This window comes from Amblyomma mixtum, chromosome 1, assembly GCF_055824585.1.
Source record: "Amblyomma mixtum isolate Tamu chromosome 1, ASM5582458v1, whole genome shotgun sequence".
In the NCBI taxonomy this organism is placed as follows: Eukaryota; Metazoa; Arthropoda; class Arachnida; order Ixodida; family Ixodidae; genus Amblyomma; species Amblyomma mixtum.
Window position 1 is genome coordinate 186,515,123 of NC_143012.1, and position 21,231 is coordinate 186,536,353.

The 21,231-nt window shown below is 47.5% G+C and overlaps 3 protein-coding genes across 3 annotated transcripts in view; all 3 read left to right on the top strand.

Moving 5' to 3' along the window:
- LOC149370228 (uncharacterized) overlaps positions 1–16,789 on the top strand; it is a 41,057-nt gene extending 24,268 nt beyond the window's left edge. The window contains exon 2 of the mRNA XM_089582830.1: positions 16,657–16,789. Coding sequence (XP_089438956.1) covers positions 16,657–16,659 — 3 coding nt within the window. The 3' untranslated portion in view covers positions 16,660–16,789. The remainder of the gene's footprint in view (positions 1–16,656) is intronic.
- LOC149370229 (lewis-type alpha-(1,3)-fucosyltransferase-like) lies at positions 7,389–8,495 on the top strand. Its single transcript, XM_089567602.1, has one exon. The coding sequence runs from the start codon at positions 7,389–7,391 to the stop codon at positions 8,493–8,495; it is 1,107 nt and encodes a 368-aa protein (XP_089423728.1).
- Positions 16,790–18,020: 1,231 nt separating the features above from the next.
- Positions 18,021–19,487, top strand: LOC149370230 (lewis-type alpha-(1,3)-fucosyltransferase-like). The gene is made up of 2 exons (XM_089577368.1): positions 18,021–18,689; positions 19,029–19,487. Exons 1-2 carry the CDS (start codon positions 18,021–18,023, stop codon positions 19,359–19,361), a joined length of 1,002 nt encoding a protein of 333 aa, XP_089433494.1. The 3' UTR covers positions 19,362–19,487.
- Positions 19,488–21,231: the final 1,744 nt, after the last annotated feature.

Sequence of the window (21,231 nt, forward strand, 5' to 3'; positions counted from 1 at the left end):
ACTCAAATCTTCCTAATGCTGAAAGCAAGACGTTATGGCTGCATTTTAAGAACTGGAATACGCGCTAAAAAAGCGATCACGGGACGAATGTCCCGGCAATTTGATAGCACTGTCTCAATTTTTTTGTTGTTGTTGTTGTTGACACTTTCGGAGGCGACAAATCCGGCTGCTGAAGACTCTTGCTACATAAGCCATTTATTTACACTCTGTCAAGCTGTGACTACGGAGGCGCTGGCGAGTGCAAGGAACTTTTGATTTTCTTGCTCTTTGCTCGGGTGCTGGCTTTGCGCTACCAGAATAAGAGACAAGCCGTGAGCGGTCATGCAACAACCCAAAAATGAGCAACGATAGGAATCAGGGAGTGACTTGTACAAAAAATAAAAAGCCGTAGGGGTTTTACGTACTTAAACCCAGCAGACATGCGAACGGATGTGTTTAGCCTGTTTGGCTCATGGTTTTGTTTTGCTGGGTCGTCATAATATCGTCTGGCGACGATATTACGCTCAAGTTAAGCTCCGGGGATCTATGCCGGAAGGCCCGAGTTTGGCGCTCGCCCGAGTTTCATCCGAGTTTACGATGACGGCAGTCAGTGAACGAAGATAGCGCGGAACGTGCGCAGGCAGCGGACAATAAAATGTAGAGATAAAGCCACGTAAAGGCGATACAAGCGCACCCTGCGCGCCTGTTTCACACTTCAAACACAATACACTACACAATACCAGGCCGCAGCGCTACCTGAAGTTATCAGCGCCATGTCAGCAATCGCGAAATCGTGACTTCTCTGCTATCTATCTGCACACGCGCCGCTAGCTGTTTGACACGCCTTTTCGGGCGCGTCAAGGGCGTGTCTTCTCTTTCAGGCTCTATCTGTCTCTCCATTTCCGAAGACGAACAGTGCGCACTAGGTGCACTCTTGTATCAACCCTTTCTCTTCTCTCGAATACGTGAAAAGGCAACAGATAATATTATGAACATTTTGTTCATTTCCGAATTTATTTTAAAATCTGAATCCAATAAACCGTTGTTGAAAAGCATAGCTTTAGGAAATTTACAAAGATTTGACACTTTCTGCCGCTAGTGGCGATAGTGAGGCCATTGCTTGCAACGTGGCTTGCATACGAACTAGAGCGGCAGCCTACCGTGCCGAAAACGAGAGCTCCTGCGCTGACACGCCGCCGGTAGCGCTGCCTTCGACTGGAAAGACTGGGCAACTGTTACACGCTGAATATGTCTTATTTTTCGGTCATTGCCATAATATATTTTATTGTGTCGTATATCAAAATATAACAGTCATGCATCTTCTCGCTTGCATAATACACAACAGAAAAAAACTGAACTGCACTGCACCCCCCGTGTCACTGCTGCTCTCTGCAGTGACCTCAGGTGGAGTTCTCCGCTGCTACGGCCGCTGCCGCACCCCGCTATGGCCAACCATTGCTTTTAGTACGCTCTTAGCGAATCTCGGCGGTAGAAATTGGCCGTGCGAGCGGCTGTGATGCGCTGTGAGAAAAAAATTGCTTTTTGGCTGTATTCAATGATTCATTACGTATGCCTGTTGTGTGTGACGCCTCTTTAGTGCACTGCGGATGCGAAGAGCGTGCTACCCAGCGACACAACTCATCCTATGTCATCAGACGCTGACTAATATCTGTGAAGGTGGTGGCGCACGTATCTGCGTAGTATTTGTTTACGTCGCGCACTTCAAGGTTTTGCGGACTGGTTTTGTCACTAACGTCGATCGCCGTTGTATACCGCATTCACATCGCAATAATATCGTTCGGGCAGATGAGGGATCCTGTTTGTAATAATGGAATCGGACTTATAACAGAGAAAGGTGTTACGGTTGTGAAGTACGCAGTGCTTGCGTGTTGGAAATTACAAGCTCTTTATTGCACTGGGTCTAGAGCAGCGACCGTTCGTCGATCCCGGATGTGTTTGACACATTGATGCTGGTCTTTATCACCGATGAAAGCACGGCCAAGCCAAACACCTGTGATGCCATCTTGTTGGAGTACGACGTGCTCCAAGCACCGTTTCGTCGTCGTGGTCCGTGTTTGACGCCTTGCAAGCAGGTGTGACGCGCCGTCAGTGTTGTGCTGTGTCTTACGTGGTTGCAACAGGCGATCGTGTTTTGCAATCTTGGTATGCGAGCGAAGAAATCGGCGGCTGTCGCCACGTTGCGTGTCCTTCGCAGAGGTGCTTAGATTAATCAGCGATGACGTCCGTTTCGCCTGTTATATTTCGATGGTCAACATCGTCGATGTCTGTCAGCAATCAGCACAGCCACGCAGCATACCTGTAGCCGGCAGGGATGTTGGGAGTGGCCCACCCATAGCGCGTACGCCTATAATTTATGTACGGCACGCCGGGGGCGTGAACAATTGTTTCGATTGACAGGTGAACTCGGAGCTAAACTCGTGAACGGTGAAGTGCCCCGAATTCATCTCGCGACTGTCATGGAGGCAGCAGCAGCAGCCTGGGTCATCGCTTCCTCTGACGGCAAATGTCAGTACGGCCGGCTGGAGGTGTTTACTGCCATGGCCGACGACGAATTCCAGTGACATTTTCGCCTCTCCAGAACATCGGTACGATGGTTGTGTAAAGAGTTAGGCGACGACCCACGCCTGCGGAGAGTGCGTACCGGGCCTCATTCGCTTTCGGTCGAAGAGCAAGTCCTCTGCGCCCTCCGGTTCTTCCGACCGGGAGCTTCCAGGGGAGCGTCGGCGCAGACCGCTTTATTGGACGCCACCAAAGCACTGTGAGCCGCTGTATGAGGGACGTCTCCGACGCGCTTATCGACGCGGCTGTGCAGAAGCGGTGGCTCGCTTTCCCCACGACTGCGGCCGAGCGTGCGTATGTTAAGGAGCGTTTCCTTCTGCGCGGCGGCATCACAGACGTCGTGGGATGCGTCGACGGGACCTACATTGGCGTAAAGGCTCCTTCAAAGTACAGCCCTGACGTGGCGAAGGCCAACTATTTCACGAGGAAGGCACATTATGTATTGAACACAATGGTTGCAAGAATGCTCTGTTTTTGCTTTCATGCATGTCATGGTTAATGGAATGTTCTCCCATTTATTAGTGATAGTGGTCCGTGAACTGTGCAGTGTCAGTGAATGTTAAGGAACCGCATATGGTTGAAGTTATTGGCAGCCCTTCACCATGGCATGCCTCATCGCTTGAGTTACTTTGGGGCATTAAACCTGAAAAACCGCTTCCGTTCATCAGTAACTGAGCAGCTTTACACACAGTGTAGATAATTTTTTGTTTTACCTCATGTTTTCGCACGTAATAGGTGCACGGATTTTTCCAGCTATTTCATGCATGCATTTTAATGGATTTTTAAACGGTAGCATTTGTGTCACTTGGCAGATTGCATTCTTATGCAATATTCATAATCGCAAGTCGCAATAAATGTTTCACTTTGGCTGAAGTGGAAAAGCTCCTGCCGGAAGCACTGGCGTCTGTAAGCCAGGAAAACTGGCAAAACTGCTGTGCTCATGTGGAGCAAGTTGAGGCTGAAGCATGGCAACGCGATATGATTGTTGACGCTGAAATTGAACCGGTTGTCTTCAACATTTCTGACTCGTGCAACTCTTCCTCTGATGAGTCGAGCACCGATTCCAGTGATGAAGACTTGAGTGGCATCGAAGAACTTGTCTGACTTCGAATTGATGTGTAATACACATGCTACCGAGGAAAGAGAGAGGACTCATCGGCTTGCTGTGATCACCTTTGTGCTTGTGTGGGCGGAAATGTGAAATATGTGTGCATGTGGGTGTGTGTGTTGATCAATCTACCGAGGAAATTGTAACATTTCCATCAAATCATTGCATCATTGCAATTCGTTGCATCAAATTTTATCGGGCAGTAACTTGTAGTGTAGGTGGTGAGGTGGTCGTGTTAATAGTGGGCCTCTTCGATTAACCGCGCTCGGGCAGCACGCTGGCGGCCCGCAAGTTCGCCTCTGACAGGAAAACGCATCATGATCACGTGGGCTGGCGGCCACCGGAACCAGCCTGCCGGATATCACGGCGGCAAGCAAGTCGCGGATCACGGAGGGCAGATGCTCTCTCTAGCTTCGCGTTCTGCGTCTCACGTGCGAAAGGTAGGAATCGGCTGCTTGGTATCGAAAACAACGACTCGCAGTTATTGAGGGCTGCGTGCCGCAGACTGCACAACATGCAGCTGATCAAGCTCGCACTCGTATACACCGGCAACAACAACGCGAGCATGTGCCTTCGGTGCACTGTGTAAGCTTCAAGCATAGGACGGAAAAACTGCCCGTGCGTCGTTTATCAAACGACAAGCCGTACTCTCGGATTATTGCGTGTTTGCTTACTACGCAGTAAGTATGGCTGGTATGACCGCCGACGATCGACCCTGGTGGACTCTGCTGTGGTCGTTCTACGCTGGTAACCTGCTTCCTGTAAGCTGTAAGCAGAAAAGAATCGGGATACGTTCGTTCAACTGTAGTCTGTCGGCCGCCGGCTTTTGCTGCGGGCAAGGAACGCATATAATCTCGGCAAAAGCGCATATCAGCTTGTTGAACGTCCACCCAGAACAAGCGGGTGCACTGTATAAATTTAGCTGCGTCGTTTCTGTAATAATACAGCTTTATAGCAGAGAACTGGCACTGTAATGAAAGGCGCTACAATAAAGCCCTACGTGTCGGCGCCTCACGTTCCGCGTGTGTTTGCATGACGATCAGCGCTCATTTTTATCTCTTTTTTAAATGAGCCAAACGCGAGGAGGTGCATGCCTAGGGTAATTCTCAGATATTTTGAGCATATGTGGCAGAATTAAGGCCCGAGCATGAAGCTGTACAGCAGTTGGCGACGACAGAGTCAGCACTGGTCGGCGCGACAATTATTGCCCGCAGAGATGTCTCGAGCAATGTGCTCGTGAGGGCTTTTAATAAAGGATATGTTTCATAAATTTGTGGTAAATGACGCAACGAATGGGAACGTATTCTCAATAGGTGTTTAAAGTATTATGCACAACTAATTTTACTGCGTGTTTTATTCTTTCAAATGATGCACTAGATAATAGAATACCTGTATCACCCTGTGGTATTCGCCTACGGCCGCTGAATAATTCAGAAAAGAATTCATCTTCCTGTGCTGTTTCGATCTCTGTTTCATCAACCGAACGATGTTATAACGTGTAGTTGAACTTTAGGACACGTGAGGCGCGGAAAAACTGTGATATAAACGCTGATACGTTGTTTTGAGTCACTACTGCACTTATACCAGCGTGCTTCATAGGTTAGTATTACAAGAAACTACATATTAGCAGTTATATTGCCGTGTTTTTCGTGCCTAATGTTACCTGAATTCAACTACATGTCAGAGCCATCGTTCTGCTGATAAAACCAGAACAGCGTCAAGAAGAAACTCAAATATAATTTATTTGTTGGTCGTAGGCGAATACCACGGGGTGCTCCATGAGCACCAATGTCGAAGGCATCGTTTGAAAGAAGGAAGCATGCAAGCAAAAAATTGGTGTCTATAGACCTTTATTGAGTTAGATCAGTGCTAACAATTTGATTACAACCATACACAAACATGTAAAGAGGGAGAAGTAATAACTCAAGATTTCATTTCTGCATCTATTTATGTTTATGCTTACGTCTGTTTCACAAAATCTACTTTTATAAACCTCATCTCGGACACTCGCTACTTCTGTCGCCTTCATATATTTCTTCCCTCAGCAACCATCAGTTCAAGGTTGAAGTGCCAAGCAGTCGCACCAACTTTCATTCTTCCTCATTCATCCCCAAGATAGCTAAGGAATGTAACCATCCGTTTCCATCACATGCGTTACAAACTCCCGAGTTACTTAAGAATGTTCGCTGATATAATCTAATTCTGCCGTACCAATATTGTTCTTGTATATTTCTTATTACTACCCACTCCTCTCTGTAATGCTTCGGCCCTGTGAATAAATAAATAAACAAATAAATAAATAAATACATTAGAATTGGTGCCAGTACATTACAGAAGCGTCAATTAGGTTTTTTTCCAGACACCACACTTCATTCAATTCTGCGGTCACATATACTGGGTGCCATTTTCGCACTTCCTTGCGCAGACAGCTCCGGATGGGTAAACCTACGCGCTAGACTATCTCTTTTTGTCTGCAAAAAAAAAGTGTGCTGGGCTGAAAAAAAGTGGGGCTTAACCGATTCCCGAACCGGTTCGGAGCGGTTCCTTTGAATCGTTCCGGTTCCGGTTCAGTTCCAAGATGGCGAAAAAAATATGGGTTCGGTTCGGCTCCGGTTCCGGGTGAAAATTCGGGTTCGGTTCCGGTTTCGGGTTCAGGTTCAGGTTCGGTTCCGGTTCGACACCCTGCGCTCAGGGCTGTGACCTATTCTCTACAGGCGTGCGTGTAGAAAGATTCTACTCGCATATATGAGTAAAAAGCACGCGCGTTATTGCCCTATACATCCATTATGGGAGTGAGCAGGCTCTTTTGGTTTCTGCCTATACACGGGTTCATCAAAGTGGGAAAATTCGTAAGAAGGCGTTAACACGAAAGGGGAAAGCTGCAAAGAATCCTCGCCCTCTTTCCGTGGCCATCTGTGTATAGAGTGAAGGACTGCAAGAGCCAGACCTCGGACTAAGGGCTGCTATCATGGGGTCCGCAATCCTTCCTGGGAGCTGAAATAAAACAAAGCAGTATGCAACACGAGCTGTTTTCAGTGTGTCGGGTGCTACTCAGGAAAACAATTAGTGGTTATTCAGCTTTAAGTAGCAGGTCGAAGCAGCGAGTTCTGTATTTCATGAAGAATTTCAGTCGCTTAATGCGCCCCCGTCTGAACTTCCGCATCTACTTAGGTAGAGGTTTGAGGTCTGTAATTAAAGGCAGACAGGCTTCATGACTGTTGCCTTCTGAATTTAGTTTCCGGGCAGAAACAAGTAATAAAAGAAATTATGGGCGATGGGACCAATATTGTTGATATGCCGAGGCAGCTTGGGGAGATTCGGGGTGGTATCAGAGGTTGCTAATGCTCTCGCGTGCGAAGAGAACTGTCTAACGCCTTTACTTGTATACAATACACGTCCTATTATAACCTATTTATTGACAAAAGTAAACTTGCGGCTTGCTGGAGACCTTTCTTTGCATTCTTAATGTACAAACTTTCAGCCTTTACGCAAGCGGTTGATGTTCTGTTCGCTTGTCAGTGTTGGTTTTCACCTGTGGTTTAGTGTCTGGTCAATTTCTGAAGATCCCAATAATTACAACCCTCTATTTCCCCATTTTTTCTTTCTAGGAACTACCTGCTCGCTCTTCACTTCCAAACTGAGCCCACCCTTAAAGACGGGTCTCAAGTGGATGGCCGTAATTATAACACTGACAGCTATTTGCACATGTTTTTACGACGTAATGCTCTACAGACAGCTACCCTTCAAAAATTTTGACCTCCGGGCAACCAGTCACTCGTTCACACATCCTGGGTTGGCGGGAAACATCAGTACAGCAAGGCGTCTGCCTCGAATCATGATGTGGACAAAATCCTTTGGTTCTTGGCCTGGAAACCTAAACGACTCAAGAAGGGGCGAAGAGGTGATTCAAGGCTGCAGCGAAAAATGCCTCATCACCAACGACCGCCGTCTACTGGCCTCAAGCGAAGTCGTCGTGTTTCATGTGGGCGACATTCAGAATGTGCCACGTTTTCGTTCCCGGTCGCAAAAGTGGGTCTTCTTTACTAGAGAATCCCCACCGAATACGTGGGCTTCTAATCTCAGGTATAGGAAGATGATATTCAATTGGACAATGACATACAGGTCAGATTCGGACGTGCCAGTCCCTTATGGCAAGATCGTTCCTCGAAGTTCCAGCATGGCCTCCAGCAAGGACCTGAGGGCCTTGTGGAAATCTAAGCGAAAAACTGCTGTTTGGGCGGTTAGTAACTGTGGGACCAATGGTAGGCGAGAGGCGTTTGTTGAAGAACTAAGGCGGCACCTACAAGTCGATGTGTACGGCAGTTGTGGTACCTTCAAGTGCCCAAAATCGCGAGAGGATAGCTGCTACCGGTATTTTGAGCGTAATTATTTTTTTATCCTGGCTTTCGAAAACTCTATATGCGTTGATTACATTACAGAAAAACTTTTCATAGCATTAAAGTATAGCATTGTACCGGTCGTGTTTGGTGGTGCAAATTACAGTGCGATCGCACCATCCACCTCATACATCGACGCGCTCGCCTTCCCATCTCCAAAACATCTCGCTGAGCACCTGGTTGCTATATCGAAAAACTATTCAGCGTATGCGTCCTATTTCAAATGGAAGGACAGTCAAGAGGTGGTGCGGATGTACGACTGCGTTTGCGAGCTTTGTAAAAAGGTGCACACTACCGGAGAAATGCGGCGTATTTCGTCTTATAATGACATGCAGGCTTGGTGGCATGAAGGTAGCCATTGCCGAAGGTGGGGCGTGCAAGGTATGGTTCATCGAGTGCAGGGACGCCCAAATGCTCAGAGTTTACAGTGACGTGGCTTTAAACTAACGCTGCCGATATTAGGATTTTCATGTTGAGTAACCACCCCTCGTTTTTCTATAGGGCGGATGAGAAAGACTACGCTTCACCCGAGATGGCGCTGATTGGTCCGTAGGCCCACTGAATCTAGTGGGAGCACGTTAGGAGTCTTTAGGGTGCCACATATCTCAAGTGCTGCTTTCTAGCAACAAAGCTTAGGCGATAAGGTATGCGCGTTGTAATAGATTACAAGGAATTGAGGCTGGCATGGGTGATACACTCTAATATTCCCGGGAACGGTTGACTGCTTCTCTTCCAAGTTAACAGTTTTGATGATGCTTAAGTACGTTAGCACTATGGCCCCAGCTTGTGCATTTCACTTTTGTCTGTCCGAAGCCTGTGCCTGCTGGCGGGTTGCCATGGAAACTCTGTCCTTTACCAGAGAAACTAACGTGGAGGAACGCGGGAACGGAAGGGGAGGGGGAAACGGCGGCTCTCACTTTTGGCCCAAACTGTAAGGCGGGTCTCCGAAACGGAAGAGGAGAAAGGGGATGCATCCGGAAGGCTCGCCGTGTGAGTGCATACAGCGAAAGCCACGCGTGCGGATGCCGAAGAAGAGGACGTTGGACTCGAGAGAGGGCGACGACTGGTCTTCTCGAAGTTTCAGCCTAACGCCTTTGGACCGGCCAAAACTCTCTGATCTGACGGCAGTGGAGAGGGGAACGTGAGCTTTTCCCCACCTTATCATTATGCTTCTCTGCGGCTAACTTCACGCTTACTTACCGACCCCCTTCAATACCGTATATTTTAGTGCGCCAACACTAGAAGAACACATCACCCGAGCATTGGTGATGGCAAGCGACATGAATTATTAGCGATCCTCATTCGAATTTCGGAGAACTAACCTAATTTGCCAGTGATCTTTCTGAGCTTAACGTTGTCTTTTTGCTCGTAATAAAAGTTTTCAAGGTGCATTTGCCATTGGCCCTGATACTCATCAAAGTGCCGCCGACATTTCAAGAACGGATAGCAACTAAAATTCTGGATGAAAATAAAAAAATACAAGAAACACAGAGTTTGTCCTTTTTTCATACGAGTGTTGCAACGAGGCAGTGACTGCAAGCAGCCACCCAGGCAAACGACAGACTAGTTTGGCTGTTCTACAACTCAGAACAAACTCTTCTGTGTGCGAAGGTGTGGTACTAAATTAAAGTAACTCGGCAGCAGCAATAGAGACAAATGCACACGGCTGTCATGTTCACACTGACCGAGTGTATTAAGTTCACACTATGTGTACCTTACTATGAACTAACTGACAGGTTAGTCCACAGTAAGGTACCACCACCGCGCGCGAAGCCGAATCCTCGTGTACCATTTTGTACAGTCTGAGCCTCTCACACAAGCTGATAGTTTCTTTTCATGGTCAAGTGACGATTAAAAATAAAATTCGTCGATCAACAGAACATGGAAGCTAAATCCCAACACAAGACGTCGTCCGGATGTTATACGCATCCCAACACAGCTTGATCCCAGCATTCAGCACAGATCAACAGCCAGCACACCAGATACAAGGGGATTTATTTTTCCCATTTGTAACTGCCATGTGGAACGCCGTGCGAAATATAATTCTGAGATAAACAAAATATCCAGTTTTCATAACACACGCCCTGACCACCTTCATTTGCACCTTTCGGATTGCTGCATGATGTTGGTACGTGGTGGCATGCTGAAGAACGAGACGTGATGACGGAGGCCGATGATATGATTTAATGCATGAGGCTGGTCAAGGGTTAATATCAATGGCGTTGACATAAAAAAAACACTTTGAATGGGCGCGTGCTGTGTGCGAAGAGGTATCCTGGATGGTAAGTGCTGTGCGTCGAGGTTCTTGTGCAACTCGCCTTCAGTTCATCCTCTCCTATGTAACAACGTATGGCAGCTTTCCGGAACCATATCTTTGGCGTGTTTTTCAATTTCTTGAATTTCCTGTTCTCCTATACATTGTGTTGTCATTCCTAGTAATATAAAATGACCACGTATATTATACCAGGGTAGGATTATTGCATGTGTAAAGAGGCGAATCAAACGACAAATGTGTACGGCCACAATATTTGTTAGCACGGTGCAGCTCAGTAGTCCAGCGTTCGTGACCGCAAAACTGAGCTTCGTTAGCTTCGTCTTTCTTCCTCTTTCTCTCCATCGTCGGCGCTGGCCGCTGGGGCATCAAACCTCAACTGTCAGTGTTACAATACCCCCCGGGTGAAAAGACGTCATCCTGGCGTCCTAAGGGCACGAGACGATAGTCAGGTGGTAGAAGGGCTTCAGGCGGTCTAAGTGGGCAATTTTACGGCCGTGGCGGCGATGATCAGGTGAAGGCGTGAGGGACTCGATGAGATAATTAACTGGGGATGTTTGCTGAACAACGCGTTAGGGGCCCTGGCATTTGCTGAGCGGTTTGGTAGACTGCCCTGTGCTGGAAGAGGGCACCCAAAGCCAAACCAAGGATCCAAGAAGATAAGACGGCGACAGACCGGTAGAACCGGTGCGGGCGCTTTTCTGACGTTGCTGGTCGTGAGAAGTAAATGAACGGGCGAGTAGACAGCATTCGTCGGCATGCGCAGGGGCTTGAGAGACAGCTGCAAATTCGGAGGAATCTGGGCAGTAAGGTAGTATGGTGTCCATGATGGAGGAAGGCTCGCGGCCGTAAATACGAGGAAAAATGAGTAGTGGCTTTGGTCACAGGGTCCCGCGTGAGTGACGCCGCCGATGCCGCGAAGGGGCGGAGTAGCGTGGTGGCGCTGCATGCACCTTCACCGTAGGGCGCTTAGTGTGCGCGTACTTCGCTGGTTACCGAGTTCTGCTTTCGGGCGGCCTCGTGCAAAGCCTCCTGTACTGCTCATGGGTCCGCTTTCTCCGTGACGTCACGCTAGTTTCCTGTCCTCGGCTCGCGACTGGGACAGGGCTCACCGGTAGTTTTCGGCGCGTTATCTTACTATCCGAGGTACAATAGCTGTAGTAATGAGTCAATAAACATGAATGAGCGACTAAACAACATCTTTTTAACCGCGTGTTTAATTTCGCTTTTTATCTTGCGTGTCAATTTGTAGTTTGTGCTTTCTTTCGTGGCCCGCGCCATACACTTCTTATTGTAGCTAAGTGCTCCGCTTTTGATAATAGTTGTTACAAAGCATCGTATTGCTCTAGTTCCTGCACTTGAGTTCATCGGACTCAGTTCATATTAGCGCCGTAATATTACTAATGCGAAAGCATTTCTAGGCTCTGTCGGCGAGGTCGTGTCACCAAAACTTATCCGCTATACGTGTCCGCAGCAGTTGTGGCGTTCTCAGAAGAGATAGCATCAAGCGAGTAGTTGTAATCGAATAAGGATGATGTGAGGATGATGCTCAAAAAAAAGTATATTGACACAGCCTATTCGCGTCTTTGCAATGGAATCTCCACGGCCGGCATAGTTCATCCTCTCTATCGATGCGGCATCGGCACCTGGTCGCAGTCGTTTGTCTCCTCAGGTTTGACTTCAGATACAACGCTGTACAGAAAAGAAAAAGTATTCCATTTGCGACGGCTGTTAAGGATTGATCCCATCGTCTGGCGCAGTGCCGCCGACATTCTCATACGCTTTGAGGTAAAAAAAAAACAAATCAAGAACTGCAGTCTGCCTCGGTAATCTTTGCGGCCCCATCCATGTGAGCTATGCATTGCTCTCGTCTTTCGCAGAGGCTCCGTCGGCGCTAGATGAAGACAGTCATGTGAGTCCCTCTCCTAATGCTACTGAACGTCTTGATCGCAATGCCACGATTCCGATAACAAAAAGAAAATGAAAGATTGTTACTGCTTTATAATCTCGTGGCATGTAATGGGCTGTCCTTGATAAAATATAGGTGCACAAAAAGCTTAATCAGAAGTGGTCCTCTCTTTACTGGTGGCCACTACGCTGATTTTTTTATTTATAGCACTATGCCGGCCAGGAACACACAGTGCTAAAGAAGTAGTCAAAGAGGCAGGTTTAATGCTGTTGATTTTTCGCAGTCTTGAGACTTCTGTGGTTCAATTTCTGAGTAGGTAGCTTTCACATTTCAAGAGCCAGGGTAGTGTGGACGCTTGTCAAGTACGTTTAGGAGATTGTGCGGGTTGTCGACCACAATTCGCTCTTGCACCCCAAGACATGTAGATCGACGCTACAAGACGGGGCATCTTCATATGCGTTTTTTTCCTATTTTTCATACATTTTTCAGACAATTTTGTAATAATTTCCCCAGGTGATTTCTGTGCTGCCCCAAGCCATTACTGCCCACTGATCTCCACTAAGGGGCTGGGTGGCGCATCGGGCGTCCGAAAGTGAAGCCACCGTGAAGTAGGCGGCCTTGTCCCGGAATTCAGCCTTTGGCAGTGCACGAAATTGAACCTCAGCACGGTTTTTCAGTTCTAGTTTTGGTTTTACACTTAGCATTTCATTTTTTTTTTTGCCGTTCTGGTCTTTTCCCACGGCAATGCCTACCTGTTGCGCCGTCAACTGAGCGAGAAGACCCAGAAAGTCTTCGGGAAAGACTTTTAAAAAATAAGAGCCCATTGCATCGCAATGGGACGACACTAGTAGACGACAGGGCACCGCTACACACAGTAATCCTCGTCTGCTCAGCTCTGTGTCGTACCGCTACGCTAGCGTTGCCAACTCTATTCTTTACTGTGCTGCACGTTCACGCGCTCAAGCACAAATTATGCCACCAATGGGGTTTAAATTCAATGAAGAATAGGTGGAAACCTTCACCAGGCACCCCACTTTGCAGTGACCATTTTACCGAATTATGTTTAGTCCGAACAGGGGCGAGGCGATGCTACTATCTGGCGGTGTGCCGGCGGTGTTCGGTTGTTTCACATTACCGCCTCAAAATGTATGGTACTGCTTTTTCGACGGAGTGCCTCACGTATACTGTTTCGTGCTGTCACAAGTTATGCTTGAATATGCTTTTATTCGTGATGTTTGGTGCAGTTGAATTCTGACAGCGCTACTGACGTGCGCTGCAGCATTCGTCATTTTCTTCAGTCGTTTCTCTCGCGCTGTGCGGCTGAAACGTGGCTGTGCTCTGGAATTAGGTTAAAACGCGGCTGGAAGGTAAATGACACCTTAAAGCGATAAACATCCCCTGTCATTGATGAGAACAGTCATCGTCCGCCACCAACACGAAACTGAAACTGCGGCAGATGTATACACGCGCCACCATTCGCCTTTCCTTTGCTGCACGAAAATTAGGTTTTAAGATGACCTAGCCTCATCGTCGTTTTACTACTTCTCCTTCATGCTCGGAAGGTAAGAGCCAGACAAGAACATAGTGCTTGATGTAGGTACTCCTTTGCCGCGGCAGGGTGAGACCTGCATGCTTGTTTTCTTCAGTTTCTCTGAAATTACAGGGTTCTGCACACAATGCTAACATTTCTCGCGTTCTGCTTGCTTGTTCCTTTCATACGACAACAGACATTACACGAGAACAACGCAAAAAATTGAGAATGAAAGGGCGGAAGACGCGACTTTTTGCATTGAAATACACACAGTAGACACCCGACTTCCGGGACAAGCCGTCCAACTTCCGATGGCTTCACTCACGCTCGTGTCGGAAAGCGGGAATTCGGCATCGAGCCATCTAGTGGAGATCAGTGTTACTTCCCTTTCTGCGATTGTTTACCACCCATTGTTCTCTTAATCTAACCCACGAAATTCAAGTTAGTTTTAGTTCTGTTTATATTCTGGCGCTTCACTCTGCTTTATTTTAGTCGGATACGATTTCTTTTAGCTTCCTACTCAGGCCCTGTTCAGCCTCTCAACAGTGCGTTTTTAATTTTTGCTTCAACGACCTTTGAGAGCTTCTGAAACTTGAATTTTTTGAACCACTGCCGGTGGAATGTTCTCGCGAACTATCCCTGTTTTCTCTAAAGGCTTTTAATTTCTTACGGGTTATCTTCATTCATAATTTTTCAGCTTGGTCCTAACCAATGCATACCGCTTGTATGTGTGTCACATACAAGCGATTTCCATAGTTGTGGAGATTATGAGAAAGAAAGTTGCAGTGAAAGAATGTTAGATATCGGATACGAAGAGCGATGTAGCACAAGCATTATGACCGGAAAGATTTGGTTTGAAAGACCGAAAATATACCTTTAACAGCTACAACAAAAGTTTATCGCGACAGGCTGCTCCGAAAAAAGCAGCCTGGATCGCATCCAACCGAAGTCCTACCGATGGCAGCTCCTGTTATAGTTGGGCAGCGGCGAATTCCTTGCCCTCGGCACCACGGCGCCAGGAGTGGTAGGAAGACACCCAGGGATCTATGAATGCAGAGAATGACCAGTTCCGCATATGTGGACTTTAACCCACTATCGCGATCCGATAAACTGCGATCCGTGAACACTGCATCTGAGCACCGGAACCGAAGTGAAAATCGAACTGTTAGCACACCTAATTGGCATTTGGCTTAACTACGCAAATCGAACATCATTCTTTTGTTTTTATTGCCGGGCTTCGGCATAGCACGACATCTCACAAGAACAACAAACAATACAGAAAGAAAAAACAAAGGCGCATGAAGGACAGAATGCCGGTAGGTATACACAAAGTACAAGGTTGGCTTCGCGTTATCAGTATGGGCGGAGATGTGAAAAGGGGTCTACCCTTGAGAGCCACTAGAGGGTTTCCGCCGCCTTTTTTTCGGGGGTTACGGCAAACAAAGCGTCGTTGGCTTCAGCATGTTAAAGGGGCACTTAATAAACGCTTTGTGGTGTGAATTACATAGTAACGTGTGTACGGGATGTGTGCTGCTGTAGTAACTAAAAAATAAGGATATAAATTTTCTACTTAGGTATCATGAAAAGCGCGGAATGAAAAGGTCGTGTTATGAAGCTTCACTGTTCTGTAACAATTTGTATGCGCATGAGTATGTAGTGGCGTAGTATTTCGCGCAGTGTAAGCTGGATTATGATTGCGATCAGTAATCGATAATCGTGATTGGGAATCAGTAATGCGGTTGTGGATCGCTAAATGGTCTTAACTGAGAATGAAATCGAATAAAAGGAGAGAAAAAGGGGGAGACGGCGCTATCGCGTCTACTCTCCGGGGGAAACATGAGCGTCATCCTAACTTTTTCTTGTCTTCCTTCTGCTTCGGTTGGACCCCCCCCCCTCCTACCACAGCCGCCTTCTTCCCACTTGCACTGCTTTATCGTCCTCGTATACCACGCTATCGTCCCAAGTCCTCGCGAGATATTGCGGCCCTGGCTACTCAGTCCTCCGCAGACCTTAATCCACTGTTCATTCCCCTTCTTATCTTCCGCAAACCGCCCTGGAGCACCGTACGTGCACATGCATCGCACTTCATTTTAGACAGCTCCATTGCGGCTGCTGTTCTTGGCTTTAAGGTATTAGCATTGCGTTTATCATGTCCCAATGTTGGACACAAATTAAAAAAAATATGAAAGCCGTAAGACACTGGTATAGAAATATTGAAGGCGATGGTTCTCTTTTCCGATATGTAGTAAAATCTTTCTTTCGTAGTATTCCCATTGCTCGCATCGAGCTGTTAAAACTTCCATACAGAACCGGTGGGGAACGCTATTTACGACTGCAAAAATGATAATAGCAAAAATATGTATTCTTACCGACAGGAGATTTGCAAATATATTGATTCTTATGTTAAGATCTCACAGTATCTGAAAAAAATTGCGCTCATCCACTCTTCCCCTTTCATTAATGCTTTTGTCCAGAATTGGTGGCTGTGTCTATAGGTGACTGCTCTGCCATTTCGATTCTATCAAAAAATAACCTGCCTCGTAATTATCAAGTTCCCAAGCGCGCAAATAATGTTTTCCACAGAAAGTGTGCCAACCCTGTTCTCTTCGCAGAAGTTACCACGAGCTGTTTTCTCCACGTTGTTATCCAGGAAACTCATGAGATATTGGTGCCAATTACCTCAAACACCACAGTAGGGGCACAGTGGGTACGATGTCAGCCCTGTCTAACACATTCACGCCAAAGCACGAGGAGAACGTTAGAGGATTTAGTGAAGTTTTTTCTGTTTACCACATCCGTTACGAGCCCGTGGTACAAGACAATAAAAGCTCCCGCCGTTCTGCAAACTTGCTGTCTTGTCGATGTTCTCCTCTTCCACAGTAGCCACGATGGCAGGGTCTGTCTCTTGAGACCTAAGGCTGGAAGCCTACCAGCTGTGGCTCCAAACGACCCTGGAGCAAATCACGGGAGGTGTTTTGGATATGGTGAGCAGGATTTTCTTTCTAATGGTATGGGGTTTTAATTGGGGAGATAAATACTTTCTTCCCGTTTAAACGCGGCTGACCCAGTTCATAACCGCGCGGACTCCACCCCGCGGTCGCGTATGCTGCTGAGTGCACGCCGACCACGGCGGTCCTTGCTCTGAGGGAACAAAGGAATGACACATTGGCAGACACAAACAAGGCATTTATTGTTACAATAACAATAACGCCCGCTAGCAACAAAATACGCTGAGGAATCGAGGACGTCCGACTCACCAGCTCGAATATGAGCGAACGTTCCCCCACGGTAGGGCAGAGGGAAACTACGAGGCCGGATGGGATGGACTGGCGGGAGTATATTCCCACCACGAGGCGCCCGCCAGCCAAGTGTTCTGTTGTCGGATCCGGTTCTACGGCATGGGAAGTCCATTTCGTCCCCTTTGCCCGTGTCTGTGTCTAGAGTGAAGGACTGCAGTACACAGACCTTGGACTAAGGGCTGCTATCATGGGGTCCGCGATCCTTCCTGGAAGCTGAAATGAAACAAAGCAATATGGAGCGTGAACTGTTATAAGTGTGTCGGGTTCTGCTCAGGAAAGCAATTAGTGATTATTAAGCTTGGAGTAGCAGGTCGAAGCAGCGACTTTTGGATTTCTTGAAGCGTTTCGGTCGCTTAATGCACCCCCGTCTGAACTTCTGCGTCTAATTGGGTAAAGGTTTGAGGTCTGTAATTGGAGGCATACTAGCTTCATGAGTCTTGCCTTCTGAATTTCGTTTCCGGGGAGGAACAAGTAATAAAAGAAATTATGAACAGTCGATGGGACCAATATTGTTGATACCCTGAGGTAGCCTGGGGAGATTCTGGGTGGTATAAAAGGGGCCGCTAATACTCTCGCGAGGAAAGGAAACTGGATAACGCATTTACTAGTATGCAATACACAGGGTGTGAGAAACTATTCACTGGCTAAAAATAAACTCGTGGCTTGCTCGAGACATTTCCGTGCCTCGTTAATGTACAAAATTACAGCCTTTACGCAAGCGGTTCAAGTGTTTCACTTCTTAATGTTGGTTTTCACCTGTAGCTCATTGTCTGGCCAATTTACAAAAGTTCGATTAACTGCAACCCTCTATTTCTCCCTCTTTTCTTTCTAGGAACTACCTGCTTGCTCTTGACTTACAAACTGAGCCCACCCATGAAGACGGCTGTCAAATGGATGGCCGTGACCATAACAGTCAAAGCTATTTACACCTGTTTTTACGACGTAATGCTCTACAGACAGCTACCCTCCAAAAATTTTGACCTCCGGGCAACCAATCACTCCTTCACACATCCTGGGCTGGCGGGAAATATCAGTACAGCTAGGCGTCTGCCTCGACTCATGATGTGGACAAAATCCTTTGGTTCTTGGCAGGGAAACCTTAATGACTCAAGAAGGGGCGAAGAGGTGATTCAAGGCTGCAACGCAAAATGCCTCATCACCAACTGCCGCCGTCTACTGGCCTCAAGCGAACTCGTCGTGTTTCATGCAGGCGACATTCAGAATGTGCCACGTTTTCGTTCCCGGTCGCAAAAGTATGTCTTCTTTACTAGAGAATCCCCACCGAATACGTGGGCTTCTAATCTTAGGTATAGGAAGATCGTATTCAATTGGACAATGACATACAGGTCACATTCGGACGTGCCTGTTTCTTATGGCAAGATCGTTCCTCGAAGTTACAGCATGGCCTCCAGCAAAGACCTGAGGGCCTTGTGGAAATCTAAGCGTAAAACTGCTGTTTGGGCGGTAAGCAACTGTTGGACCAATAGTAGGCGAGGGGCGTTTGTCGAAGAACTAAGGCGGCACCTACAAGTCGATGTGTACGGCCGTTGTGGTACCTTCAAGTGCCCAAAATCGCGTGAGGATAGCTGCTACCGGCATTTTCAGCGCAATTATTTTATATGCGAAGCATACTAGCCGCACAACCGAGCTCTTCTTTGCTACATCGGCTTCCTTGCTACCTACATCGGCGCACCACGTGATATGACGTCACAACAGCTGTGAAAGCTGGGGCTCAACTCATGCGCTCGCTTGCGGACGCGAAGCCTCCGCCGGTGGCCTGACTCCCGCTCCTACCGCTAGGAGATACTGACGTCACGCAAAAGGCGACGCGCTCGTTGAGTCAGTTGAGCAGCAAGATGTCAGCCAGGGAGAGGGCGGCTCGCCAGACCGCAAAGCGCAAGTTACACTACTATGCTTCGCATCCTAGGCTTAACCATAAGCTAAGCCAGGCAATTTTTTATCCTGGCTTTCGAAAACTCTATATGCGCTGATTACGCAAGAGAAAAACTTTTCATACCATTAAAGTATAGCATTGTACCGGTCGGGTTTGGTGGTGCAAATTACAGTGCAATCGCACCTTCTACCTCATACATCGACGCGCTCGCCTTCCCATCTGCAAAACATCTCGCTGAGCACCTGCTTGCTATGTCGAAAAACTATTCAGCGTATGCGTCCTATTTCAAATGGAAGGACAGTCAAGAGGTGGTGCGGCTGTACGACTGCGTTTGCGAGCTTTGTAGAAAGGTGCACACTACCGGAGAAATGCAGGCGTATTTCGTCTTATAATGGCATGCAGACTTGGTGGCATGAAGGTAGCCATTGCCGAAGGTGGGGCGTGCAAGGTATGGTTCATCGAGTGCAGGGACGCCCAAATGCTCAGAGTTTACCGTGACGTGGCTTTAAATTGACGCTGCCGATATGAGGACGTCCATGTTGAGTAACCAACCCTCGTTTTAGTACAGGGCGGATGAGAAAGACTACGCTTCACCCGAGATGGCGCTGATTGGTCCGTAGGCCCACTGAATCTAGTGGGAGCACGTTAGGAGTCTTTAGGGTGCCACATGTCTCAAGTGCTGCTTTCTAGCAACAAAGCTTAGGCGATAAGGTATGCGCGTTGTAATAGATTACAAGGAATTGAGGCTGGCATGGGTGATACACTCTAATATCCCCGGGAACAGTTGACTGCTTCTCTTCCAAGTTAACAGTTTTGATGATGCTTAAGTACGTTAGCACTATGGCCCCAGCTTGTGCATTTCACTTTTGTCTGTCCGAAGCCTGTGTCTGCTGGCGGGTTACCATGGAAACTCTGCCCTTTACCAGAGAAACTAACGTGGAGGAACGCGGGAACAGAAGGGGAGGGGGAAAGCGGCGGCTCTCACTTTTGGCCCAAACTGTCAAGCGGGTCTCCGAAACGGAAGAGGAGAAAGGGGGAGCATCCGGAAAGCTCGCCGTGTGAGTGCATACAGCGAAAGCCACGCGTGCGGGTGCCGAAGAATAGGACGTTGGACTCGAGAGAGGGCGACGACTGGTATTCTCGAGGTTTCAGTATAACACCTTTGGACAAGCCAAAACTTTCTGATCTGACGGCAGTGGAGGGGGGAACGTGAACTTTTCCCCACCTCATCACTATGCTTCTCTGCGGCTAACTTCACGCTTACTTACCGACCCCCTTCAATAGCGTTTAGTTTAGTGCGCCAACACTAATAGAACACTTCAGCCGAGCATTGGTGATGGGAAGCGACGTGAATTATTTGCGATCCCCATTCGAATTTTGGAGAACTAACCTAACTTGCCGGTGATCTTTCTGAGCTTTACGTTGTCTTTTTGCTCGTAATAAAAGTTTTCAAGGTGCATTTGACATTGGCTCTGATACTCATCCAAGTGCCGCCGACATTTCAAGAACGCGTAGAAACTAAAATTCTGCATGAAAAAAAAAAAACAAGACACACAGAGTTGGTCCTTTTTTCATACGAGTATTGCAACGAGGCAATGACTGCAAGCAGCGACCCAGGCGCACGACAGACTAGCTTGGCTGGTCTACAACTCAGAACAAACTCTTTTATGTGCGAAGGTGTGCTCCTAAATTAAAGTAGCATGGCAGCAGCAATGGAGACAAATGCACACGGCTGTCATAATCACACTGACCGAGTGCATTAAGTTCACAGTAAGGAACCACCACCACGTGAAGTCGAATCCTCATGTACCATCTTGTACAGTCTCAGCCTCTCACACAAGCTGATAGTTTCTTTTCATGGTCAAGTGACGATTAAAAACAAAATTCGTCGATAAACAGAACATGGAAGCTATCCCAACACAGCTTATCCCAACACAGCTTGATCCCAGCATTCAGCACCGATCAGTTGCCAGCACGTCAGATACAAAGGGATTTATTTTTTCCCGTTTGTAACTGCCATGTGGAACGCCGTGCGAAATATAATTCCGAGATAAAGAAAATATCCATTTCTCATAACACACGCCCTGACGACCTTCATTTGCACCTTTCGGATTGCTGCATGATGTTGGTACGTGGTGGCATACTGAAGAACGAGACGTGATGACGGAGGCCGATGATATGATTTAATGCGTGAGGCTGGTCAAGGGTTAATATGAATGGTGTTGACATAAAAGACGCGCTTTTATTGTGCGCGTGCTGCGT